Source organism: Sciurus carolinensis, chromosome 8 (genome assembly GCF_902686445.1).
Source record: "Sciurus carolinensis chromosome 8, mSciCar1.2, whole genome shotgun sequence".
Lineage (NCBI taxonomy): Eukaryota > Metazoa > Chordata > Mammalia > Rodentia > Sciuridae > Sciurus > Sciurus carolinensis.
In genome coordinates, this window is record NC_062220.1 from 128,849,151 (window position 1) to 128,876,061 (window position 26,911).

A 26,911-nucleotide genomic window follows, 5' to 3' on the forward strand; every position below is an offset into this window, starting at 1 on the left:
AAATAACAGAAGGAGACAAACATCATTACCCTGTGTACATGTATGACCCCCACCCCCCACTCCCTGCTCCTCCACCTTCAACCTCGTTTCTATATCCAGCTAGACCCATGGTCTCATCTGAACTTCCTGGTGTCCCTAGAGGTAGCCAATGCCTGGAAAATCACCCCCATTCTGCAGATGAGAAAACCGAGTCTCAGGGAGGTTATGTACCTTGCTTGGAGACTCCAGCCAGCCCCTGGCCAGCGGGCCCCTTCTCCTCCTTCCAGACCTTATCAGCCTTCTCTGGGGGAGGGTGGGACAAATAACAGGAACAAATAACACCAGTAGTAGCTAACATTTAGGGACACTTAGGGTGTGCCAGGCATGAAGCAGCTCCTCTGACCCTCCTGGCAACTTCTTGTTTTTTTTTTTTTTTGGTGGGGAAACAGCTTTATTGAGATATAATGAACACATCATGATTGCGGTGCAACCACCACCATGAATTCTAAGACTTCACCCCATAAGGAAGCCTCGCCCTCTTCAGCCAGCATCCCACCACTGCCTTACCCCACCCCTGCAGCTCTACATAACCACTCTCATCTACTTCCTGTCCCTCTAGATTTGCTTATTCCAGAAAGTTCATAGAAATGGAGTCGTGAAGGAATCTGACAACCTTTTGAAAGAGGTATGATGACTAAGCCCATTTCTCAGATGGAAATAACGAGGCTTGAATAGGTGAAATCCTTACCTAGGGACCCTGATGAAGCAAAGATGATGGGGACTCACCCTCGGATCCGTCTAACCCCAGAGGCCCTGATCTTTGTCATTAACGCACTAGTTAGTGAGTGCGGAGCAATGGAGCCAACCTCCCGGAGCCCCACTTCCAACCTCCTCCATCATACCCAGGGAGCCCACTGCTCAGTCCTCAGCTATGCCACCTCCTCGAGGAAGTGCCCCCCCTGCCTTGACTGCTCACCTTTCTTGGCACTTCCCCCACCTGTATGCATTTGCTCATGGCAGAATGGGCAGCCTGGTCTCCTCTGTGTAGTGGGAAACTTAGGCCCTTGGGACATGTCATGGTCACCTGGTAAGTCCAGACAGAGTGGGGACGAGGGTCAGATGTCCAATTCTCACACCAGTGCTCTTTTCCCTGGCTCATTTTAAATAGGAGCCCTTCTGGCTCCAGAGAAGGGGAGAGAGCACTGCACTGAGCTCGGCATTTGGTGGAAGTCCGTCTGCAGGGGCCAGGATCCAAGACAGGCCCTCATCTCTTCTTTTTTTTTTTTTTTTTTTTTTTGGTACTGGGTATTGAACCCAGGGGCACTTAACCCTTAACCACTGAGCCGCATCCCCAGTCCTTTTCATTTCTTGAGACACAGTCTTGCTAAGTTACTGAGGCTGGGTTTGAACTCGCAATCCTCCTGCCTCAGTCTCCTGAGCTGCTCAGGTTACAGGTGTGCACCACCACACCCGGCTCATCTCTTCCACTCTTGCCCCTTCCTGAGAAGTGGTGCCACCAGCTCATGGGAAAGAGGGCAACTGTGGCTCAGCAAGGCTGCAAGTCTTCCCAAGGTCACAAGCACTGAGCAGAGACTCATCTGCTGTCTTCCAACTTGCCTCCCACCATACACAGGCCAGGAGCTCCAGGTTTGAGGCTCCTGCGGTCCCAGGACTGGCCCCTCTATTGGTTCTTGTAAAATCGGCCTTGTACTTACTGGGGTTCTGGACAAGAGGAGTTAGAAGCCCATCTTCTTCAGGGCTATATTTCCAGTAGGGAGATGGGCCTGAAACAGGTCCCACCTGTGTGTTGCACGACGACAGGAAGGGAGAAAGGGATAAAGGAGGTCTGGAAGCCAGTTCTTCGCCTCCTAAATCAAGAATTCTTTTGACATTTGGGGGTCTTATGCCCCTGGAGAATCACCCACACAACTTGCAGTTTGGGAGCATCTGGCTGCTTGCAGCTCACCCCCAGGTCCACAGGAGTCAAGTCCCTGGTTGTAGCCAAGGCCTGGTACCACGCCACTCCTCGTAAAGGAGCAGCACACCTCGTAAAGCCCGGAGCACGTGGCCACTTCAGTTGTCTCATCTCGAACCACGAGGCCATGGTAAGTTGTGGCCCCTGGCATGCCATGCAGTAGTCCTGACACCATTTCTCTGTCCTCACTGATCCTCCCCAGGGGCTGCTGCTAAGCAGGGATGTGTGAGAACACCTGTTAAGGCCACCTGGGCCGAGCTGGGAGCACATAAAGTCTCAGGGGTGGGGGCTACTTGAGACCCAAACCTGGACCCTCCACTGTCTCAGCAGGACTCCGACTCTCCTTCCTCTCCCCAACACCATCTTGGTCCCAGGGCCTGGAGGGGAGTCAGGGGCCAAGGTTCAGGAACTTCCCCAGCATCGAGAATGGTGCTGTAGGCACAATGGGGACCACCTTTGTTTACTGAGAATTTTCTAAGCCCCCAATTATTTTGGCATGATTCCCAAATGCAGCTCGTACAATTAGCACTCCATTTTACAGAGGAAGAAACTGAGGCACAGAAAAGAGAGGTCACTTGCCTAAGGAGCCCCGCTGGGAGGCAGGAGTGCTGGCATTCAGCTTTGGGTTGGTCTGACCTCAGAGGGTGGCTCTGGACCATTCGGCGAATGCTGATGTTTAGAGGTGGCTGTTCCCCTTCACACATGTAGTGCCAAGGATCTGAGTGAGGAGGCAGATTTATGCTCATTAGAATTTCTCAAGGCTGGGAGTGTAGCTCAGTGGTAGAGCATTTATATAGCCTAAGTTTGATGGAAGGAAGGAAGGAAAGGAAGGAAGGAAGGAAGGAAGGAAGGGAGGGAGGGAAGGAGGGAGGGAGGAAAGGAAAGAGGAAAAAAGGAAGGAAATTCTCAGAGGGCTGAACACAGAGATGCACATCTTTAATGTCAGCAACTAGGGGCACTGGGCAGGAGGATCCAAGTTTGAGGTCGGCCTGGACAACTTACTGAGATCTCAGGAACTTAGTGAGACCCTGTGTCAAAGTAAAGAAATAAAATTAAATAAAAAAAAAAAAAAAAACTGAGGATGTAGCTCAGTGGTAGAGCAACCCTGAGTTCAATCCCTAGTACTGAAAAAAAAAAAAAAAAAAAAAAAAAAACTGAAGACACCCTGGTGATAAGAATTAGGAATTGCCTAGTTTCTACACTTTACTAGTGGAAAAACGAGGCCTAGGAAAGTTGGTCAAACCACGTTCAAGTCACAGATAATTTGGATCAGCACTCAAACCCAGCTCGCCCAACGTAAAGTCAAAGAGTGTCAAGAAGGTCAACTTGACCGGATGCAGTGGCACATGCCTATAATCCAGTGACTTGGGAGAGGCTGAGGCAGGAGGATCACAAGTTCAAAGTCAGCTTCAGCAAGTTAACGAGATCCTGTTGCAAAATAAAATATAAAAAGTGTGGGATGAGGGGCTGGGGTTGTGGCTCAGTGGTAGAGCGCTTGCCTAGCATGTATGAGGCACTGGGTTCGATTCTCAGCACCGCATATAAATAAAAGAATAAAATAAAGGTCCATCAACAACTAAAAAAATATTTAAAAAAAAAAGGGTGGGATGAGGCTCAGTGGTTAAGTACCCCTTGGTTTAAGCCCTGCTACCAAAAAAGAAGAAGCAAAAAAAAAAAAAAAAAGACTGTGAGGTCCTACTAATACTGACATACAGGCAAGTACAGTGCACCACTGTTGGATCTAAAAGTTCTAGGTTTTTAAACTAACAGCTTTTTAAGGTATATCAGAAGACCTCTCTCAGCCTCATCTTTGAAAATGATAGAAATAACAAAATGCAAATAACAAAATCTACAGTATAAGGCAGCTGTCAGGAGTATAAATGATGCATGGAGTGCCCTTAGGGCAGCACCCAGCAGTTAGTGGATATTCAGTTTGTGGTATCTATTATTCATGTTAGGTCCTTGTCATTTCTCCTCTCTGCCATTCTGCCTTCCAGGTCAAGCACTTCTCCGTGGAGTACATTAGGTAATACTGGGGACTACTGCTTCAGTCACTTGTTAGCAGGGTGACCATGCACTGGTTACTATTCATGGATTCGGGGTTTCATCAGTAAATTGGGAATGCATTACCAGTATCTACCAAATGGGGTTGGAATCAGGTGGAAATAATGCACGGGATGGGCTTCGTGTCCCTGTACTTCAGCTGAGAACCCTGAACACACCCTGTCCTGGGGACATGACTAATGTGAATGCACTTCATAAAGTTCACCAATTAAGTGCTTAATAAATGTGAGCTACTTCTGTTATCTGTTACTTCCGTGGCTACACCTCATCTACCAGCAGCACAGGCTGCAGAGCTCCTGGTCCACCAGGAAGAGGCTGGTTCCCAACCACCAGCCATGCAGCAAGCAAGGTATCAGCCGTCGCTGCAGGGCGCGCTATTGCCACTGCAATTCTGTCAAGTGGGGCGCTCAGGTGCCTGCTCAAGGTCAAGAAGTCTGAAAATATTTTTTTCTTTTTGGTGTTGGGGATTGAACCCAGGGGCATTTAACTACTGAGCCACATGCCCAGTCCCATTTTATATATTATTTAGAGACAGGGTCTCACCGAGTTGCTTAGGACCTCATTAAGTTGCTGAAGCTGGTTTTGAACTCGTGATTCTCCTGCTTCAGCCTCCCTGGCCAGCCTGAAAATGATTTTTGCAAGGGTGGAAGGGACCTGGAAGAGCTCCTTGGTTGCTGTCCACAGACACACAAATGCCAACACACAGGCTCAGACCTGATTCACCCATGTCCACGCTTAAGGCACGGTTCCGCAGAAAGATCCCCCTTCTTCAGCAATGGGTGCCCAAAGCAGCACACTGGCCAGCACCCTGCTACTGGTGGGAGGAGCGCGCGCTAGGTCCTTTTCAGCCCGAGGGGTGGGGCTGACCGTGACGTCGGCGTGCCCGCAGTCACCTGCAGGGCGCGCTATTGCCACTGCAATTCTGTCAAGTGGAGCGCTCGGCAGGATTCAGAGCCAGAGAGGCGGGTTCTGTAGTTCCAGAACCTCGTTTTCTTCAATGAGACCCGGATAAGTTTGTGAAAGAAAGCGAAAGACACATAAAGGAACCTCTCTATACCTCAGTTTATTCATCTGTAAAGGGAGATAACTATTCCTTCCTCCTTGTGGATATCCAAACAGGTGGAAAAAAATAAAGTGTCTGGTACCTTGGAAGCACCAGGAGGTGGTGATAAGAGAAAAAGCGTCCTGCCAAGTCAGAATATAACGTCCAAGTCTTGGTTCCTGCCTCTCGGAGCTCCAGCTGCAGAATCAGAAACAAGGCAGCTGTAAGCTACACTGAAAGCCCTGGCTGCTTCAGACCTGCCACTGACCTCTCCGGTCTCAGTTTCTTCATTTACACAACTGATGTCTCTGGTCCTATGAAACCAGTTTTCTTCAACTCGGGCTGTGCAATGCAGCCCAAGATGACTTATAATTAGATCTATGACATGGAGCACAGCCGATGGGAAGTCACTGCCGACTGGTATTTATTCATTTGACACACTCTAGCAGTCTGGATCTAAGCCCTAGGGACACACCGTTGACTAACAGGGCTCTTGTCCATGTTAGAAGATGAATACAGTGCCAGGCTAGTGAAGGATAGGCAGGAGGATGTGAGCGCCCAAAGGAAGCAGCTGTCAGATCCTTGGGCATCAGTGAAAGCACTCTGAAGAGGGAGGAAATGTGGAATATTTAAGAAATGAAAAGGAGTTCTGTGAACACTGGACAAAGGAATGGATTTCAGACAGGAAGCCCAGCATGCAAGAAGATGTGGCAGAATCAAGACTTTCATGGGGGCAGGACTGGAAGGTAGAAGAGAGTTCCACAGGGGAGGGCCCACCAGTCCTCTTGTCCACCCCTGCCTCCTCCAAAGCTACCACCAGGGAACATTCTTATCTATGCCTCAGGTGTTTATGTCCTTCCATTTGTTCATCCACTGCTCAGGTAAAAGAACCACTTCCTGCTCTCATGGGGACTCTTGGTCTAGCTGGGGTCAGAAGGCACAGGCACCAGGGATTCCATTAGCTCAAGCCATCAGCTAGGAACTAGGTGTGCACACAGGTAATGAGCAGGGTACCCAGCACCAGGCAGGAGATGTCATGGAGGATGAGGAAGGCATTTCAGGAGAGGGCCAGTCCTCAAGGGGGACCCGGTGCATTTCAGAGCCAGTCTCTGAAGTTTTGAATCCTAGTTCTATATTTGAAAAGTGATTTTTTTGGATGCTGGGGGTCAAACCTAGGGCCTTGTCCACACTAGATAAGTGCTCTACCACTGAGCATGTGTCTTGTGCTTGGCAAGTGATTTAAACCACTTCAGGACTCAACTTACCAACTTTGCTGAGAGTTGTGTGGAGACTAATTGAAATTATGTATGTAAAAGGTTTAGGCTGGGGTGGTGGCTCAGTGGTAGAGCGCTTGCCTAGCATGTGTGAGACCTTGGGTTCGATCCTCAGCACCACATAAAAACAAATGAAATAAAGGTATTGTATCTGTCTATAACTAAAAATATTTTTGAAAAAAAGATTTAACAGCAGGAGTTCAATCAGTAGGCCTGGGAAGTTAACTGAGGACAGATAGGTTGCTGTTCCTTTCTAGGGACACAGTCTCAGAAGGCACGACCCCCAGAGATTCTGAGTCAAATGATGGAGGAGTGGGGCGCGCTTGAGAATTCACACCGGCGACCAGCACTGAAACAGAATTATATATATTTAAAAAGTATGGGTTTGTAAGCACAAGGCCGTGGGTTTGATCCCCAGCACCCCCCCCCCAAAAAAAAAAAGTTTGGGCTAAGGGTCTAGCTCAGTGGTAGAGTACTTGTCTCCCACTTGGGTTCAGTCCCCAGCACTGCAAAAATTAATTAGAAAAATATACATATATGTAAAACACCCATTATGTCTACGAACTCCCCCTCACAGACAGCAAGGCCTCAAGGTCAGCTTCCTCCACCACTAACCACGATCCTCTCCAGAGGCTGGAAGGCAGGAGCAGAGTGCCTGCTCTGGTGAGTGTGACGGGTCCCTGGTCCAGGCCCACTCTGAGTTCCTGCCAATTTTCTGACCACAGCAAGTGCCTGGATCAGGGTTGAGGCAGAGGTTGCAGAAACTTTCTTGGCACAATTCTCCATGCTGGCATCTGCCACCTTTGGGTGATGGCAGGCTGCTCCAGGCCCTGTATGTCCTCATACCACCTAACTGCAGAGGGGTGGGCCACAGGACAGCTGCCCCTGAGAAGGGCAAGTTTCATGTCCTTCATGTCCACTGAGCCTGGAGATGGGTCCACTTTTTGTTGTTGTCGTTGTTCTGGGGATTGAACTTAGGGGTACTTTACCACTTAGCTACACCTCTAGTCCTTTTTATTTATTTATTTTTGTTTTTAGACAGGGTCTTGCTAAGTTGCTGAAGGCCTCCCTAAATTGCTGAGGTTGGTCTTGAACTTGTGATCCTCCTGCCTCAGCCTCCTGAGTTGCTGGGATTATGGCTGTGTGCCACTGTGCCTGGCTGGGTCCCCTTACTTGTAAGAGCCTCCTTTAGAACCCAGTCATGCCTTGTTGACCTGCCAACATTGGCCATGAGGAATGAATTTTTATCCATCTGTTAATTATCTCAAGTCCCAACATTTCAATCTAAACTCTTTGGCATAGAATCTTTCTAAAATGGACTGATTTTCTTCTCCTGTAGCAGAGAGATGAAGCATCACTAGAACCTGGCCACAGCCCCTCCAGTACCTTATCCTGTGACCTTGGCAGGTCACTTTCTCTGATCTCAAATGTCCTACTCCATAGAGACGGATGATCCTGCATACCTGGCAGAGCCACTGAAGAAACCACATATGTAAGCAGAGAGAGCACAGCAGCAGGTGCTCACCACATAGAGGCTGCCAAAACTGTTTTCTTGATGACTCAGGTTTACACTGTAACTATCAATCATCATTCCGTGACTGCTTTCTACTTATCTGACTCCTTAGCCATGGATATCCAGAAAGTTGAGTTGATCATCATTTCAACTTCCTGACTATATTGCCTGGAAAGTCTCCCTCCCTCCTCCCCCCAGAACAACCTAGAGAAAGGATAAGAACCTGGGAAAAAACCCAGAGCTAGTTCTCAGCTCCCCATGCTTCCATCAAGTTATCAGAAGTAACCCCTACGGCAAAGCTTCCGGTCAGTTCTAATGGAACTGGGAGAGTGTTAGGACCCCAGTGAATGTGACACATGATGGCAGTCTTATGCTTGAGCCTACATACTGGAAAGCCCATCAAAACTAGGTTCAAATCCCAGCTGCTTCACTTGCTAGCTGTGTGACCTGGGACAAGTGACTCAACCTTTCTGAGCCTTTATTTCCCAAACCATGAAGTAGGGATAGTAGCCATATCTACTAAATACAGTTGCAGGGATGAGAGGCCAGGCATAAAGCAGAGGCATCTTCTCCCTTCCTTAGATGAGAGCCTTTATTCCTATTGCTACTTAGCCTCTTGGTCTGGATAACGAAAGTACAACATGTGATCATGCATGTGTGATCATGTGTGATCAGCAAGTCCCACTCAGTTATGAGATAAGGGTCTCTTAGGAAAGACCAATGAACTCTCTCAGTCCCCTTCTTGGGATCAAACCACAGGCCAAGAATCATTCAACCACAGTTGCCCACAACAAGTGCTGGAGCAAACCTGTGAATCCACCCACCAGTTCCTGGCCTTTGGGGCAGGATTCAGCTTCCCACACTGTGCAGTCCCAGAGCAGCAGATGTGGGGCTGGGCAGGGCTCCTGCAGGCAGTCCCCTGTGGTTAAGTACGTGGGTGGAACCTAGGAGGGGGAGGTTTATGCAAAACTGCGGGTAGTTCAGTCTTTGATGTTTGCTTCCTAAAGGGAGGAGGGGTAGGGAGGCTGCCTCCCCTTTACTACACATCGGACTCAAACCAGGCAAAAAGAGGGCATGCTTAAGGAGGGGAAGGAGAAAGAGGAGGAGGGGGAGGAGAGGAGGGAAGGGATAAGAGGACAGAGAAACTCGGGGAGAAGGCATATGATGGAGCCGGAAGGAGAAGGGAAAGAGAAAGTGGAGAAGGCAGGGCAAAGGAAGGACAGGCAGAGAATGTGGGGCACCATGACCACTAGAGGGAGAGAGGGGAGACAGGCTCAGCGCTTCACAGATAAGTAGAAAGAACTGCTAAACCGAAGAGGCAATTCAAGGAGTGGGTGAGTTTGCAGGCAGAGCAGTGGACAGGGCTTGAGCCTTGGCAAAGGTGACCACACAGCTGGGGCTAGCAGGCTTCAGTCTGGGGACTTTCAGGACTCCCTTCCCCAGACACCCTCTTGGTGGCCTCCCTCCCAGGGCTGAGCAGGCTGGGAACTGTCCATGGCCTGGTGCTGAAATACCGGGTGATCACCAGCCTGATCACACATGATCAGGCAGAGCCTTGCAGTCATCCTACAAGTATTTGTTAAGCACCTGCTGTATGCCAGCCACTATTCCAAGCACTGAGGAAAGTAGCTGTGGATAAGAGAGACAAAAATCCCCGCCCTTATGAAACTTACCTTGTAGTGGGAGAAGTCAAGGAGGAAAAATAAAATCAAGTCCTATGGAGAAAAAGCAAGAAAAGAGAATGAAGTTTAGCAAATGCACCCCTAGCAGAGGTCATGTGCTGTTCCTCACAAAGGATACAGTGGTGTAGAGTGCCCGGGCCAGGGAGTACACCCTCAGATAGGATGGGCTGAGGGGTTGGGGTGCAGCTCAGTGATAGAATGTGCGCCTGGTATGCACAAAGTGCTGGGTTCAATTCTCTAGTACCAAAACAAAACACGGGATGTGCTGATGCTGAGTCATGCATCACAGGGAACCTCAGCTGAGCAAACTGTCAGAGGCCAGACCCCTTCCCCAATCCCAGCACCAGAAATCCCAGCTCATTCCCTTTCAGGGGACTTCCCATTCCACTATCCTCTGACTACAGAGGCCTCTACTGCACAAGAGAAATTGGTTTCCATGCTGTGTGTTCAGTATGAGCTTAGGCTTGGATGATTTGAGACACTGGGCTCTGGGCTATCACTAACTTAGATGACCCACTCCCTTACTCTGGCTTCACTTTATTTGACTATAAAAGAGGAACAATGATCCCTGACAAGTGAGGAGGTTTGAGGAGGCACCAAAGAAAATAAGGTGAGTTCTCTCTGCTGTACACAAGGGAGGAAAAGGAGTCCATCTCACTGGAGTCTCATTTCTGAGTTCCCAGCACTCATTATGGGGTCTAATCCCATCAATGTGGAATGAATGAAGTGAGTGGCAGCAACGTCTCATGGATGTTATGGTTTTATTCATTCTAGGGGAATACCTATTATATTAGTTTGCTGTCTGTTACTCTAATAAACACCTGAGACAATCAATTTATAAAGAGAAAAGGTTTCTTTGGGTTCTCAGTTCTGGAGGTTCCAATTCACAGTTGGCCCCATTGCTTTGGGCCTGTGGTGAGGCAAAACTGCTCACCTCACAATTAGGAAACAAAGGACAGAAAGAGAAAGGGACTGGAGTCACACAGTCCTCTTAGGAAACATGCCCATAATGCCTAAAGACCTCCCATTACCCACTCCATGCCACTTCCCCCAGATTGGGGATTGAACCCAGGGGCACTTAATCCCTGAGGTACATCCCCAGCCCCCACTTCTTACAATTTTTTTGAGGAAGGGTCTTGCTAAGTTGCTGAGGCTCATCTTGGACTTGTAGTCCAGAGTACCAGGACTAGCTGGCATTGCATTTAGGCCACACCTTCCAATAGCACCACCCTGGGAAGCAAGTCTTTAATACATGGGTCTTTCAGTGGCATTCAAGATCCAAACCATAGCACTTATGATCATCCTGAAAGTGCCTTAGGAAATGATAGGTTGGGATTTGGGAAGGACTCAAGAATCCAGAGAGACAATTTTAGGTGCTTGTGGGATTTTATAATCTCAAATTTAGAGTGTGCCGATCACGTAACAGGTGCTCAATAAGCAATGAAGGGAGGGATGGAGGGATGGAGGAAAAAATATGTTGTTCTACTGACTTCCAAGTGGTGAGAACCATAAGAAAGAAGGTGAAAGTGATTTGAGGCGCAAGGACTCAGGGCAGAATTATTCTTAGTTCCCTCTAGACTGAAAGTTTGTCTGGAGGACTAATGGAATTCATTCACTCATTCATCACAACGACATAGAGCATGCAATGATAAGAATTAACGCTGGGGAACATTCAGAAGGGGACAATTAACTAAATACAGAATGGGGCAGGAGGCCAAGGATGGCTTTCTGGAGGTGAGCCTGAAGGGTCTTTTGGGGGAATGACTTCAGGGGTTCAGCTCTCATGCCAATTTTTCAGCTATAAAAATCACACTTGGGTCTTGGAATCTGTAGGTGGCTGCAATCTGATGACTGTGGTCCCTGGCCCTAACAAATCTACCTTGCCCCCTCCCATTTTATCTCCATCCCTCCCATCATCCTTCCTTTCTGTCAGCTGCTACCAGCCTTCCCACACCCAGAACAAGTATCTGCATCATGCAGACAACTACGAGACTCAAAGGAACAAGGATCAAATGGCCAATTTCCAAGCAGAATGAAAAAGAATCGCGGAGTCATGTGACAGCAGGGGGTCCTGGCCAAGCACCCCTCCATCCGAGGACTTTCTCCAATGTCTCAGACCCGTCACTCACCTCATCCTCCCAGCATCACCTGCAAACCAGCCCCTCTGCCCCCTGCAAACCAAAGCATGACTGGACCTTTAAGTGGGGGAAAACTGCTTCATCATGTTCTGCTTCTCCATGCAAAGCCAGGAACTCCCTTCCCCCTCTTCCCTGCTCCCAGCGCACTCTCCTTCCAGTAAAACGTGGTTAAAGGAACAGCACCAGCACTTCCCCAGCTCTGAGGGTCTGCCTAACACCAGGGGCCTGGGAAAGAGAAAGGAACTGGAAGTGTTTTTTTCTGGGGGGATCTGTCTCTGTCCTGGGGATCCTAACAGAAGGAAAAAGAGGATAAGCTGGGGGTGCAGTGGGGGTTGAAATAACTGCCTGAGGAAGATTCAGATCTGGGAGGGGAGTCTACACTGACTTCCAGAGGCTTATAGCACCCCTGGGGGTCCTTTCGACTCCCAATGAAAAAGGAGTACAGGTCAAGTTCACGGGGAGAACTACCCAGAAGATAGGGAACTGGACCCCTAACGGAACATCCGGGAGTAGGTCCCTGGTTCCCAACTCTCTGGACCACTCACCCACCCCCTCATCAGTTCTTATCTGCATAGCACAAGAACCAGGCAAGAGACAGCTGGCACCCCTCCCTCCTCTCCAAGGTAAAGACAAAGGCAGAGATTAACCCCTTTGTCCCCAACCAGGAGCAGGCTCTGTCACTGATGCTAAAGTGCCAGCCGCAGTGCCACCCCCACTCCCAATGCATCTGACATGAAGCAAAACCAAGAAAGAGCCCCATAACAAAGCAGTTGCAGAGCCCCCAAATCCAAGCCCCTTTTCTGCCTGACTCCCCATTAGGGCTCATGGGGGTGAGGGACTTGAGTAGTATGAAAGCATCCCACCACTTCCTTGGGAGCGAGAAGGGATGCCTGGGGAGGTGTCAGCTTGTCTGTTGTGGGGGTTGGGACATGAAAAGTTGAGACAGAGGAGATGTGAAACGGAGACGAGAGAGATGGATTTTCCTAGTTGTGGGAAAGCAGTTGTCTTACCCATAGGCAATATGTGGGCTCCCCTCTGATTCACCCCACCCGGCAATGTGAAAGCTTCTGGGGCAGCTGGGTTCTGGAGTTGCAGGTGGTCCCTAAGGCAAGACCCCCTCACGGTTCAAACAGAAAAGCTAGAATGGGAGGACAGAACTTGTCCAAGGTCATTCAGCCAGCAAATTACATAGCTGATCCCAGTATACAGAATCCAGCTTAGGTGTTCTCTGCCCCTCACACTCAGCCCAGGCTCCTCCTGCCTGTTCAGGGGACCCTCTGTCCCTTCATTCACAGTCCCCCTTGTTGAGGCCGGTTGCTATTTCCCACTCCCAATCTTGGGGGCTACCGCAGAATTTTTGGAGAATACAGTTTCCCCACCACCACCCAGGGTTCCCTCTCTCCATTTTCTGCAGTGTCTCCTATACCCCTATTCAGGGTAGTAGTAGCCTTACTGTCCTTCCCAAGTCCAGGTCCTCCTTCCCTATTCTAAAGCCAGTTGCAGAGTTTCTTGAGTCCTCTCCCAGTGGCTGCTCTAGCAATTAGGGGAACACGGTAGGAGTCCCCTACCTATTCTCTGTAGCATACTCTATGCCCCCAATCAACTGCCCGGCTCCCTCACTATTTCGGACCGGCTGCAAATTCTCTGCATCTATCCCGAAGCCTTCTCTAACTATTAAGAAAACCTCGTGTCCCAATTCATGCAAGGGTCCCCTCATCCTAATAATCACAGAAAATCCCAACGCTCCATCCCAAAGGCACCCGGCCCCTATTCCTACCAAGTCTAGTTGTTCTCCCCCTATATCAGGTCCCCTCTCTTATTCTGAACACACTAGCAGGGTCTTCCCGCCCGCACTTGAAGGTCCCCATTAGTTCTCTCCGGAAGTCCTCTACCTCTTGCCCTGACCTCGGGAGACTCCTCTGTCGCTGCGACGATTCCCCTTCACTCCTTGCTCCCCCTGCCCCGCCCCTCTCACTGCGGCGGAGCCGGTCTGCCCGGGGCTGCAGGGGAGGAGGTGGAGAGGGCGGGGCCCGGCTCCCCAGCCCCCCACTGCCAAGGGGCTGGACCCGGCCAAGGCGGCTATAAAAGAGCTGGCGTTCTGGAGCTGTCGCAGTGCCGCCCACCCCGTCCCGGCCCGCGCTCCGGCTCTGCCGGCGGCCCGCACCTGCTTGGCCATGATGAGCTTCGGCGGCGCGGACGCGCTGCTGGGCGCTCCGTTCGCGCCGCTGCACGGAGGCGGCAGCCTGCACTATGCGCTGGCCCGGAAGGGCGGCTCGCGTTCGGCGGCCGGCTCCTCCAGCGGATTTCACTCGTGGGCGCGGACGTCCGTGAGCTCCGTGTCGGCCTCGCCCAGCCGCTTCCGTGGCGCAGGCGCCGCCTCAAGCACCGACTCTCTAGATACGCTGAGCAACGGGCCAGAGGGCTGCGTGGTGGCGGCGGCTGCGGCGCGCAGCGAGAAGGAGCAGTTGCAGGCCCTGAACGACCGCTTCGCGGGCTACATCGACAAGGTGCGGCAGCTTGAGGCGCACAACCGCAGCCTGGAGGGAGAGGCGGCCGCGCTGCGACAGCAGCAGGCAGGCCGCGCAGCCATGGGTGAGCTGTACGAGCGCGAGGTGCGTGAGATGCGCGGCGCAGTGCTGCGTCTGGGCGCGGCGCGGGGCCAGCTGCGCCTGGAGCAGGAGCACCTGCTCGAGGACATCGCGCACGTGCGCCAGCGCCTCGACGACGAGGCCAGGCAGCGCGAAGAGGCTGAGGCAGCGGCGCGCGCACTCGCGCGCTTCGCGCAGGAGGCCGAAGCTGCGCGAGTCGAGCTGCAGAAGAAGGCGCAGGCGCTGCAGGAGGAGTGCGGCTACCTGCGGCGCCACCACCAGGAAGAGGTGGGCGAGTTGCTCGGTCAGATCCAGGGCTGCGGCGCCGCGCAGGCTCAGGCGCAGGCCGAGGCGCGCGACGCTCTCAAGTGCGACGTGACGTCGGCTCTGCGTGAGATCCGCGCGCAGCTCGAAGGCCATGCGGTGCAGAGCACGCTGCAGTCAGAGGAGTGGTTCCGAGGTGCGCAGGCGCGCGGGGGTTGGGGCGGGGCGCCTCCTGTTGACCAGGCAGCGGGCTGCTGGCAGGGTTGACCCTATGGGGTGCTGGTGGATTCGTTGTGCAGTTAGCAGAACCAGAGGGCTCACAGTCCAGCTTTCCTTGGCAAAGTGCATGCCCCCTATTTAAGTAACTTTCACTCTGGGTTTCTTGTAGGACACCACCAACTCAGGGTTCTCCTTTGGTTGCTCTCCTTCAAATTCTTTAAGTTTGTGCTTCCACCCGGGGGCGCCTTCCTGGTCTGAGACCTTTGCCCATCAAGAGCAAAACAGTTACCTCTAGATCCAAAGTAGCATTGGCATCTGCAAGTACTGCCCATCCCCCTTTCTTGCACTCTGCAGGGTCTCCATTCTTCTGACCCCTACCAGGCTCCTCCCCACTACCTGCGCCATGCATAAAGCCTCACCATAATCTGCAGTGTACGATAAAATGGGTGGGGCATTTTCATATCCTCTCTTCCCAGGGGTGTCATCACAACCAATGGCCAAGAATGGCTGCGTCTGGCCTCTTTGCTATTTAAAATCCCCTCTCTTCAGCAGCTGGAACCCTCCCAAGTCCCCACCACCACCCAGCTCCGTGTAGTACTGAGTCAGCTAGAACTGCAGCTGACCTAAAGCTGTGCCCAGCAGCTACAGGGTGACCTTGACCAACATTATCCCTCTCTGGTTTTCATTTCTTTTTGATTGAAAGAGCTGGGTGGACCAAATGACCTTCTCAGTCTGGGAACTTACATGATCCCTACTGAAACTGCCTGTAAAACTGCATTGTTCTGGGGAGAGAGTGCAGAGATCTCAATGATTTTCAGATGAGTTTGCAGTCCACAATTGATGAGAATTCTTACCTACCTGGATGATTTCTGTCTTTGCCAGCACTAACAAGGAAAGCCAGGCATGCAGGGTTGGATGCTTGGATTTTCCCATTCCTTTTCTACCCCTCCCCCATTTCTGCAGCAAGGCCCCTCCCAGAGGGGAACTCTGTTCTTTTGAGTTTGCCCTTCACTCAGGCAAACCATCTCAGGACTTGTGGTTCAGACAACTGGCTTCTCTCCACCAAGACTCAGGCTCTGAGTGCCTTTATGTGGAGATTCAGGATGTTCATTTTCAGGAAATGTAAACCAATCTAAAGGTCTTCACTGGCCCCCACAAGGTCTTCTAAGAACCAGGAGCCTGTGGGTAGCAGGGGCCAGGGTGTGGCTGCCATCACACCCTGTGCTACAGAATGTGCAGCCAGGTGGAGGACGGAACAGAAGGGCTGACACACAGGACCTTGGACTTGCAGTGACCTTGGACTCTGCACAGAAATCTGTAAGGAAGATACCATGGCTGCATGGTGACCTGATTGCTCAGAGCTCTTATGCCTCCAGAGGTCACAGGCTCCATATCTAATTCAGCCACAAGCCTCCAGCCTTCAGCTCAGTTAAGTCTCATGGGCCAGATTTCACATCTGAGCCCCCAGCAGTGCTGGCCCCTTGCTGGGTAGCTGGACCTGGTACTGGCACCAGAAACGGGAGCTTTTTCTCCCCTGAAGTTTGCTAAATCTCTAGGTTGAGGGAGACAGAGTCTAGTCTTTGGAACCAGATAATCACTAGATTTAAATCCTTTTCTGCCACTCACTGACAGGGTGGCCTTGGGCTTGCCTTTCTCATAGGCTGGAGTGAGGTAAGCATCCAGGATGGTGCCTGGCACCCACTAACTCCCCAACCCATGTGTGTCACCTTCCAGATCTGGGCACTGGAACCCAAATCTAGATGTGTCTAACCCTGTGCCTGCTCTCTTCTCCATCTAGTGAGGCTGGACCGACTGTCAGAGGCAGCCAAAGTGAATACAGACGCCATGCGCTCAGCCCAGGAGGAGATAACTGAGTATCGGCGTCAGCTGCAGGCCAGGACCACAGAGCTGGAGGCGCTGAAAAGTACCAAGGATTCCCTGGAGAGGCAACGCTCTGAACTAGAGGACCGCCATCAGGCTGACATTGCATCCTACCAGGTAAACAGAGGGACAAATTGCCTCATCTGGTTGGGTGATCTGCACAAATCATGGCTCCTCCCTGAGCAGATATAGTGGTTAAGAGCATGGGTCTTGCAGTCCGGGGTTGTGGCTCAGTGGTGGAGCACTTGCCTAGCATGTGTGAGGCACTGGGTTCGTTTCTCAGCATCCACAAAGTCCATCAACAACTCAAAATATATATAAAATTAAAAAAAAAAAAAAAAAAAGACCATGGGTCTTGGAGTCAGACATACCAGGACTGTGTAGCTGTGTGACCCAGGAAAGTTTTCTGCCTCTCTGAACTTAAAATTTCTTCTCTGCAGAAAAGAATCAAAAATAAAAAACTAATACTTGCTTTATAGAACTTTGAAGGTTAAAGAGCGAGACAAACTTTGAAGTGCTCCTCAGGGCCCCAATTAATAGTAACCTTGGGAGGGCCTTGGCAGGTTGCTCCAATTAAAGATAACTTTCAAAGAACTTAGCTTATAAGTAATACATAGTGCTTATAGAGCTTTTAGGAAGCAGATAAATAAGAGAAAATAAAAAGCGATGATCGTTCACTTTAAGCTGTAGCTACAGTGGGCCTGGGGTGAGATGACAAGTCTCATCTTGTATTTAATATGCTTTTGTGTATTATTATCCCTGTCATGAGGTCATCAACAACAGATGTGTACCAAGCCCTGGTGATGTGTGGCAGGCACTTCAAGGCATTGGGGAAGTGGTAAGGAGAAAATGCAGATAAGGCTCTGGTCCCACTGAGCATTTTCTAAGCTTAAGAAATCTGTGAAAATTCACCCATCATCATGACCAGGCCAGTATCTGAGATGTTTCATTCTAGACCTTTCCTCAGGCTGAGATTTTTGTGTCAGATTTTTCCCTGTCCATAAAGGAGGACCCTGAAGCTTTGATAGGGTGGGTTTTGGGCCCTAGTGAACCTGACTGGGAAAGGCAGCTTGGGTTTATACACAGCCAGGCCCAGCTTCCCTTGGTGATGAGAGCCAGACACTGACTGGAGAATGACACACATGATCTGTTTTCCCCAGGAAGCCATCCAGCAACTGGACACTGAGCTGAGGAACACCAAGTGGGAGATGGCAGCCCAGCTCCGAGAGTACCAGGACCTGCTGAATGTCAAGATGGCTCTGGATATTGAGATTGCTGCTTATAGGTGAGGTGGGCCAAGAACTGCTGGGTGGTGGAGAGCCCTTGTATTCGTGTGAGGTGAAACCTTGGGTTTCAAGTCCTGTTAGGCAGTGTGGCCCTTTAGAGACAAAATCCCCTTTTATTTTTTTAATTTTGGTAAAATAAATAACCTGATATTTGCCATTGAACCATCTTAAGTATCAGCTGTATTAAGTACATTTGCATTGTCGTATAATCACCATCCATCTCCAAAACTGTTTTTATCATCTTGAACTCAAACTTCACCCCATTCTCCCCTTCCCTTAGACCCTAGTAACCACCAATCTACCCTGCCTCTGAGAGGCAGAAATCTTTTTTTTTTTTTTTTTTTTTTTTTTGCTGAGGCTGGCTTTGAACTCAGATCCTACTGCCTCAGTCTCCCAAGCCGCTGGGATTACAGGCCTGGGCCACCACGCCTGGCAAAGGCAAAAATCTTTTTTTTTTTTAAGTGGTAGATGGACACAATACCTTTATTTTATTTACTTATGTGGTGCTGAGGATTGAACCCAGTGCCCCATGCATGCGGGGTGAGCGCTTTTACACTGAACCACAACCCCAGCCCAAAGGCAGAAATCTCGATGGTGGCTTTTTTTTCATCTGACAGTGACTGAGAAGGTTAAAAATCTTTTCTTCAAATCCAGTCAGCTGGAGACCTGCTCTGGAGGGAAATAGATATTTTAAATTGTCAGAGGCTTTTATAACTCTGTTCTTCAGAGTTTCTTTTTTTTTTGTTTTTTTCTTGTTTTTGGTACTGGGAATTGAACACAGGGTACTTTGCCACTGAGCCAAACCCCCAGCCCTTTTTTTTTTTTTTTTTTTTTTTTTGCGGTGCTGGGGATCAAACCCAGGGCCTTGTGCATGCAAGGCAAGCACTCTACCAACTGAGCTATCTCCCCAGACCACCCCTAACCCTTTTTATTTTTTTATTTTGAAACAGGGTCTCACTAAGTTACTAAGACTGGCTTTGACTTTGTGTCTCAGCCTTCTTAATCTTTGAGATTATAGGCATGTGCCCCTGCACCCGGCGGCTCCTTAGAGTTCCCTTGGTTTTTGAGCATTCATTTATTGGGGAAATAAAATGGAGATGATCATAGCAGCGTCCATGTCATGGGTTATTGGGTAAGCTAATCCTGTTTAACTAATTCAAGTAGCACATGTACCTGGTAATCATAAAATGCTTAGTAAGGGGTGGCCATGAGAAAGCCAATCCCCCTGGATGAGCCCTCCCAGTTTAGCTGGTCTAAGGAACAGGGCTGACCCATGAGGACCTGTTCTAGTTGCTGCCTGATGACTTTTGACTTTCTACCTGTTGACTTTAGTCTGTAATTCCCCCTGCCCTCAAGGCTAGGGACTGAACCCAAGGGTACTTTACCACTCAGCTATATCCCTAACCCTTTTTTATTTTGAGACAGGCTTTAGCTGAGTTGCCCAGGCTGGCCTCACACTTGTGATCCTCCTGCCTCAGCCTCCCTAGTAGCTGGGATTATTGACATGGGCCACTACCCCTGGCTCTAATCTCTAATCTTGCTGTTCGGAGTGTGGTCCATGAACTAGCAGAATCAGGGTCATCCAGCAGCTTGTTAGACTTAGGCCTCACCCCTGGCTACTGGATCAGGATCTGCATCTGGCTCCCAGGTGATTTGTGTGCTGTTAAATTTGGGAAGCACTGGTCTGTAGGGGTTACCCCTACATGTTCTCTAAGGCATGCACTCTACTAAATCCTTTTTATTCACTATTTCACTGAAACAACCCCCTGAAATAGGTACTCTTATGATCCTCTTTTTGCCAATGAGGAAACAAGCCTTAAGAGTTCGAGTGGCTTGGCCAATGCAATCATCTAGTTAGTAGCAAGGCCAACAGGAGGAAGTGTCTCCACCATCTGTTCCTAAAACCTAAAGGATTATAATAAATGGTGACGAGAAATTCAAATGGCAATATTGTAAGACCTCTTAAACTGAATTTAGCAATGTAGAGTTGTTTGCTTTCTGCTTTCCCTCTTTCTGCCCATGATAATAATAATTAATAAGAATAACATTATTATTATCATTTTTATTGATTTTATTTTTTTGCAGTACTAGTGAGCAAACCCAGGGCTAGGTAAGTGCTCTGTAACTGAGATCCACTTTTACCACTTTTGTTTATTATATAGGAGCTCTCTCTTGAGGATCATTCTTCAAGGTGGGGGGAGGGTATTTTATTTCATAAATTGCAGTGTCTACTGCATCGAACACGAACAACCCCATTGAAGTATGGAGTCTGGGGGTCACTTGGATGATGTGCTGAGAGACTTTCTCCATTCTTCAAAGCGTTTGTTTATTTTTGGAGGTGTAGCTCAGTGGTAGAGTGCATGCTAAGTACGTGCAAGATTCTAGGTTCAATCCCCAGCACCTAAATAAATAAACAAATTCAAAGTGCCTACCAATAATAAAAAGGATCAAAAATTTCAGGCACAGTGACACACACTTATAAGCCCAGCAACTTGGAAGACTGAGGCAGGAGGATCTCAACTTCAAGGCCAGACTGGACAACTTAGTGAGACCCTGTCTCAAAATAAAGTTGAAAAAGGTTGTGATTTGTAGCTCAGGGGTAAAGCACCCATGGACTCAAATCCTCATTACCACCAAAAAAACAAAAAACAAAAAACAAACCTAGCATTCATTCACATTCCTTCCCTCACCAAAGTTCTTATCATTAGATGCCATGAAGCTTCAGGATACTCTAGGAAGACCCCAAACCAACAAATCTGCTCTGAGTTAATAGTAACATGTTCCATTATCCATTCTGCAGAAAACTTCTGGAAGGTGAAGAGTGTCGGATCGGCTTTGGCCCAAGTCCTTTCTCTCTTCCAGAGGCACTCCCCAAAATTCCCTCCACGTCCACTCACATAAAAGTCAAAAGTGAAGAGAAGATCAAGGTGGTAGAAAAGTCAGAGAAGGAAACTGTGATTGTGGAGGAACAGACAGAAGAGATCCAAGTGACTGAAGAAGTGACTGAAGAAGAGGAGAAAGAAGCCAAAGAGGAGGAAGGTGAGGAAGAAGAGGGAGAAGAGGCAGAAGCGGAAGAGGGAGAAGAAGAAGCAAAGTCTCCCCCAGCAGAAGAGGCTACATCTCCAGAAAAGGAAGCCAAGTCCCCTGTGAAGGAAGAGGCCAAGTCACCAGCTGAGGAAAAGTCCCCAGTGAAAGAAGAGGCCAAGTCACCAGCTGAGGCCAAGTCTCCAGAGAAGGCTAAATCCCCCATGAAAGATGAAGCAAAATCACCAGCTGAGGTCAAGTCTCCTGAGAAGGCCAAGTCCCCAGTAAAGGAAGAAGCCAAGTCTCCAGCTGAGGTAAAATCCCCAGAGAAGGCCAAGTCCCCAGTGAAGGAAGAAGCAAAGTCACCAGCTGAGGTAAAATCTCCTGAGAAGGCCAAGTCCCCAGTAAAGGAAGAAGCCAAGTCTCCAGCTGAGGTAAAATCCCCAGAGAAGGCCAAGTCCCCAGTGAAGGAAGAAGCAAAGTCCCCAGAGAAGGCCAAGTCCCCTGTGAAGGAAGAAGCAAAGTCCCCAGAGAAGGCCAAGTCCCCAGTGAAGGAAGAAGCAAAGTCCCCAGAGAAGGCCAAGTCCCCAGTGAAGGAAGAAGCAAAGTCCCCAGAGAAGGCCAAGTCCCCGGTGAAGGAAGAAGCAAAGTCCCCAGAGAAGGCCAAGTCCCCAGTGAAGGAAGAAGCAAAGTCCCCAGAGAAGGCCAAGTCCCCAGTGAAGGAAGAAGCAAAGTCCCCAGAGAAGTCCCCAGTGAAGGAAGAAGCAAAGTCCCCAGAGAAGGCCAAGTCCCCAGTGAAGGAAGAAGCAAAATCCCCAGAGAAAGCCAAGTCCCCAGTGAAGGAAGAAGCAAAGTCCCCAGAGAAGGCCAAGTCCCCAGTGAAGGAAGAAGCAAAATCCCCAGAGAAGGCCAAGTCCCCAGTGAAGGAAGAAGCAAAGTCCCCAGAGAAGGCCAAGACTCTTGATGTAAAGTCTCCAGAAGCCAAGACTCCAGTGAAGGAGGAAGTACGGTCCCCTGCAGATACCAAATCCCCTGAAAAAGGCAAAAGCCCTGCCAAGGAGGAGGCCAAGTCCCCAGAGAAGGTCAAATCACCTGAGAAGGAGGCCCCAAAGAAAGAAGAGGTGAAATCTCCCGTGAAGGAGGAGGTGAAAGCCAAAGAGCCCCCAAAGAAGGTAGAAGAGAAGACTCCAGCCACACCCAAAACTGAGGAGAAGGATAGCAAGAAAGATGAGGTGCTCAAGAAGGAGGCTCCGAAGCCTGAGGCTGAGGACAAGAAGGAAGCTGCTGTTGAGAAGCCCAAAGAATCCAAAGTTGAGGCCAAGAAGGAAGAGGCAGAGGATAAGAAGAAAGCAGCGACCCCAGAGAAGGAGGCTCCTGCCAAGGTGGAGGTGAAGGAAGAAGCTAAACCCAAAGAAAAGACTGAGGTGGCAAAGAAGGAACCAGATGATGCCAAGGCCAAAGAACCCAGCAAACCAGCAGAGAAGGAACCAGAAAAGCCAAAGAAAGAAGAGGCACCAGCAACACCAGAAAAGAAAGACACTAAGGAGGAGAAGACCACAGAAGCCAAGAAGCCTGAGGAGAAACCCAAAACAGAGGCCAAGGCCAAGGAGGATGACAAGGGTGTCTCCAAAGAGCCCAGCAAGGAGGCCCCCACACCTAGCAAATCCAAGACAGAAAAGGCTGAAAAATCCTCTAGCACAGACCAAAAAGACAGCAAGCCTGCAGAGAAGGCCACAGAGGACAAGGCCACCAAAGGGGAAAAGTAAGGCAGAGAGAAAGGAACATCCAGAGCAGCCAAAGAAACTCAGGAGGGTCCCAGAACTCAAGGGTCAGTGTAATGAATTTTCGTTTGTTTTCCTCCTTTTTTGTTCTCTAAGAAAAAAACTCTGCTTTGATGTCGGACCCTCCCTCACCAAACTGGAATTTCTGTTAACAATATGGTAGCAAGAGAGTTCACTCCCAGTCCCCGACTCCCCATGTCCCAAACCCTCCCCAGGCGATGGACAACTATGTTATGATAGCTTATGTAGCCGAATGTGATATATGCCGAATGCCACACGTAAACACTTGATTACAAAAACTGCCCCCCTCCTCTCCAAATAAGTGCATTTACTTCCTGTATGTACTGACAGATGACCGCAATAATGAATGAGCAGTTAGAAACACATAATGCTTGAGATGTCTTAACCTATTCCCGAATGCCTTCTGTTTTCCAAAGGAGTGGTCAAGCCCTTGCCCTGCGCACTCTTATTCTGGAAGAGCTGGGGCCCGTGGGGCTGGGCACTGGCCACTGAATCACAACAGGGCGCACTTTCCACTGGAGTCCACTTTCAATTGCTTCTGTGCAATAAAACCAAGTGCTTCTAAAATGAAAATGTGGCTGCCATTATTTATTTTCTTCACCTGGGAAGGCTGGGGGCAGAACATGGGAGGTCCAGATTCACATTTAAGTCTGCATGGGGACTGAGTGAGCATCAGAGTTCTCTTAGGACTCTGGGGTGAGTTGCACTAGCCTCTCTAATGCTATTTCCTGGGCACAAACCATATACCAGGTTATGTGCTAGGTGCTTTATTTTTATGATTTGTGGGCTGGTGGCCTGGGGTATGGTTTCTGAGCATGGTCCATAGACCATCTTTAGCAGCATCACCTGGGAGCTCTGTAAACTTGGAAATGCCTTGACTCCACCCTAGGCTACTGTATCACAATTTGAGATGAAGGCCTGGTAAAGTGCCTGTTTTACCAGCTCCCAGTTGATTCTAATACATCTGATCTGATATGGGTCCAGGAAGACTTTGAACAAAGTGTTTATAGGCTCTGCATGCTAGGTGGGAGGAACCTTACCATAACGGGCCATAGGTGGGTAATTCACCTGTAGAGAAAACTACAGTGACCACTCCATTAGGAATAATTTATCAATAGTCCTCTAATTGAGCTCCAAAGTGCTTCTCTGAACATGATTTTGAAATTGTGATTCTCTTGCAGATTTACAGGGGTCTTTTTACTGTAAAATGCTTGTGCAGTTTTTAAAAAATATTTTTTGTAGTTGTAGATGGATGGCATGCCTTTATTTTATTTATTTTTATGTGGTGCTGACGAGCAAATCCAGTGCCTCACACGTGCTAGGCAAGTGCTCTACTGCTGAGCTACTCACAGCCACCTCGTGCAGTTTTTAACTTTAGGACTGTCGTGATCTGTTAATTCATCACCTCCCCAGGAATCGCTTCATCTCGTGCCTCAGCCAGATGGTTTTTGGGGAGCCTCCATATTGCAAATTTCTCTATATCACTGGTCACTGATGATTGATCCAAGGAGGGCCAGCTGAGCCAATGAGAGCTCTTTCCTGGGGTTTTGAACTTGGGACCAGAGTAGCTGAGAGTCATCTGGTTGTGAAAGGCAGTTGATTGGGAACCAGGAATTTTGAGTAGCCATGTTTCTAACCTTGTGGAAAAGCTAGTCAAAACAAGTTAGACAGGTAGACAGAGACAAGGTACCTAGAAAGTCATAGTAGATTTCACGTCCTTTCCATAGATTATTGGCCATTACTTGTGCCATTAAGTCTCCCTTTGCCAAAGTTCAGTTGAGTTATGGCTCTTGCCATTTGCAACCAGAAGAGTTCTGAATAGTATAGTGACTAAAAGGAATGGTGGATATGCTAGAAATTGGTGGTGATCTCTCGGGAACAAGTGAATAACCTCCCCCAAACCTGTCCTTGGTCAACTCTTCAGGCCAGGGTCCACATGTCACCTTTGGCACCCATTTTCCATCTGTGAAGAGGTCTGAATTTTTAAGAGCAACAGGACCGTTTAGGGTGGTCACATTTAAACAGAGGGGTGTTTAAATGTTTAAATGCCACTTTAGAAATGGTTTTGATTGGATTTTGCTCCAAGTTACCAAATGTGTCCAAGGACGCTACAAAAACCTAAGGCATTAATTTTTTGAGCAGCTCTGTCCTAGAGAAATCAGAAAGACTCCATAGGTCCTAGCACATAGCTATAGCATCTGAATATCAAGCTGGTACGTTGGAACCCAGGAAATAAATTTTCATGTGTCTTGTCTGAAAAAAGTTACAGTTGTCTGAGTGCCACAAATTGCTTATAATAACAAGCTATCATTTTTTGAGATAACCGTGTTTTTACATAAATTCTTTCTAATCCACAGGGGCAGTTTCCAAGGTAGATATTTTTGCCTATTTTAAAAAGTGAGAGAACAGGTGAGGTGGCTTGCCCCAGAGCTGGCCAGCTTGTAGTTGGAGCCAGGATTTAACCCTGAACTGTCCCAATTTGCCTGGGATAGATCAGTTTCCTAGGACATAAAATTTCTCATGCTAAAACCAGGAATGTCTTAGACAAATGGGGATGAGTCTTCCCCATCCCAATGTTTGGGCAACCACTTCAGCACATTTCACAGTATTGCAGATGGCAAAGTCTGTTGGTTGGACTCAAGAATTGCAATGAAGTCAGAGGGACACCATCTTGATTCTTAACTGTTTTCCTTCTGTGATAGGCATCTTCTAAAATAACTCCAATAATCCCCATCTTCTGGTATTCATGCTCTTGTAATCCTCTTCCCTTGAATGTGGGCCTGACTTTGTGACTTGCCTCTAATGGTGAGACAATGTCAAAGGATGGGGTGTCATTTCTGAGAGCAGGTTACAAAAGCATTCTGGCTCATTCTGAACATTTTTCCATTTGGTCCCTCTGATGGAAATTAGCTTTTATGTCGTGAGCTGCCCCAAGGAGAGGCCCACATGACAAGGAATTGAAAGAAGTCTTGGCCAAAGCCAGTGAGGACCTGAGGGTCTTTGTCCAACAAAGAACTTAATTCTACTAAAAACCATGTGAAGCTGGCCCCAGTGATGCATGCTGTAATCCCAGCAGCTCAGGAGGCTGAGGCAGGAGGATGGTGAGTTCAAAGCCAACCTCAGCAACTTAGTGAGGACCTAAGCAACTTAGTGAGACTCTGTATCTAAATAAATATACAAAAAGGGAGCTGGGGTTGTAGCTCAGTGGTGGTAGAGTGCTTGCCCAGCACATATGAGGCACTGGGTTCCATCCTCAGCACCATGTAAAAATAAATGAAGATTATATTTATATGTATATATGGGGATGTGGCTCAGTGGTTAAGTGCCCATAGGTCCAATCCCAGGTACCAAACAAAACAAAACAAAATAAACAACCACATGAGTAAGTACAGAAGCAGATCCTCCCCAGTTGACCCATAAGATAAGACTGCAGCCCTAGAAACCACCCTGATTGCAGCCATGTGAGACACTAAGGAACAGCCACCCAGCTAAGCAGCATCTGGGAAAATAAATGTTTATCATTTTGAAGTCACCAGGTCTTGGGGGAATTTGTTACACAAAAATAGATGATATAGCTTCTCCTTCAGAGAGGCCTTCTCTGCATGGAGATTCTCAGTAGCTAGGGGCTTGCACCATTCCAGGTACAAACCAGGGGAGAGAGATTCTGCCCCCACCAGTTGAAACCCATAGTCAGAAGTGAACCTGATTGAATGACTGGGTCATATGCCCAAACTGAAATTAATCACTGTGGTGGAACACACTGATTGGACTTCACAGGTCACGTGCCCAGCTCTAGGCCCAGGGATGGAAACCAGCCCATCTAAATCACATAAACTGGACCTGATATTTCAAAACCTAGTTTAAGAGAGGATCCTTAAAGCTTCTGGAGGGGACAGGGACCATTCAGAAGTCTATACTGATAAACAAAATGGGAGGGTAGAAAAAGGACAATTTTGGGCATACAAAGTCTCAAAAAATGACTTCCTATAAATTACTTGGGGACATGCTCCAACAAAAGAACATAAATCATAGGCTGGGAATGTAGCTTTGTGGTAGAGTGCTTCCCTAACAGGTGTGAGGCCCCAGATTCAATACTCAGAACTACCCACACATATACAAAACAACAACAACAACAAAACAAAACCCCATATACCAGGAAATAGACTCTTTAGCAATACAG

The 26,911-nt window shown here is 48.8% G+C and overlaps 1 protein-coding gene and 1 long non-coding RNA gene across 5 annotated transcripts; one reads left to right on the forward strand and one right to left on the reverse strand.

Moving 5' to 3' along the window:
- Window positions 1-5,121: 5,121 nt before the first annotated feature.
- LOC124990124 (uncharacterized) lies at window positions 5,122-12,766 on the reverse strand. Of its 2 annotated transcripts, none has more exons than XR_007109704.1 (3): window positions 12,678-12,766; window positions 9,521-9,562; window positions 5,122-5,258 (listed from the first exon to the last, which is right to left on the reverse strand). It is a non-coding gene; the product is annotated as an uncharacterized LOC124990124 (long non-coding RNA). The 2 variants fall into 2 exon arrangements; XR_007109705.1 differs by lacking the exon at window positions 12,678-12,766 and adding an exon at window positions 11,659-11,761.
- A 1,023-nt stretch (window positions 12,767-13,789) lies between these two features.
- Nefh (neurofilament heavy chain) lies at window positions 13,790-23,294 on the forward strand. 3 transcript variants are annotated; one of them, XM_047559839.1, is made up of 5 exons: window positions 13,790-14,715; window positions 16,537-16,736; window positions 17,780-17,904; window positions 20,706-21,261; window positions 21,424-23,294. In XM_047559839.1, the coding sequence occupies exons 1-5, from the start codon at window positions 13,842-13,844 to the stop codon at window positions 22,693-22,695; spliced, it is 3,027 nt and encodes a 1,008-aa protein (XP_047415795.1). In that variant the 5' UTR covers window positions 13,790-13,841; the 3' UTR covers window positions 22,696-23,294. The 3 variants fall into 3 exon arrangements, with proteins under 3 accessions (XP_047415795.1, XP_047415796.1, XP_047415794.1); XM_047559840.1 differs by having other exon boundaries at window positions 21,466-23,294; XM_047559838.1 differs by having other exon boundaries at window positions 20,706-23,294.
- The last annotated feature ends 3,617 nt before the right edge of the window (window positions 23,295-26,911 follow it).

Excerpts from the sequence above, each read along its gene's own strand:
- Nefh (XM_047559838.1), top strand. The coding sequence starts at position 13,842 with ATGATGAGCTTCGGCGGCGCGGACGCGCTGCTGGGCGCTCCGTTCGCG. Across the intron at positions 16,737-17,779 it reads CTGACATTGCATCCTACCAG|GAAGCCATCCAGCAACTGGA; the intron begins GTAAACAGAGGG and ends TGTTTTCCCCAG. Across the intron at positions 17,905-20,705 it reads ATTGAGATTGCTGCTTATAG|AAAACTTCTGGAAGGTGAAG; the intron begins GTGAGGTGGGCC and ends TCCATTCTGCAG.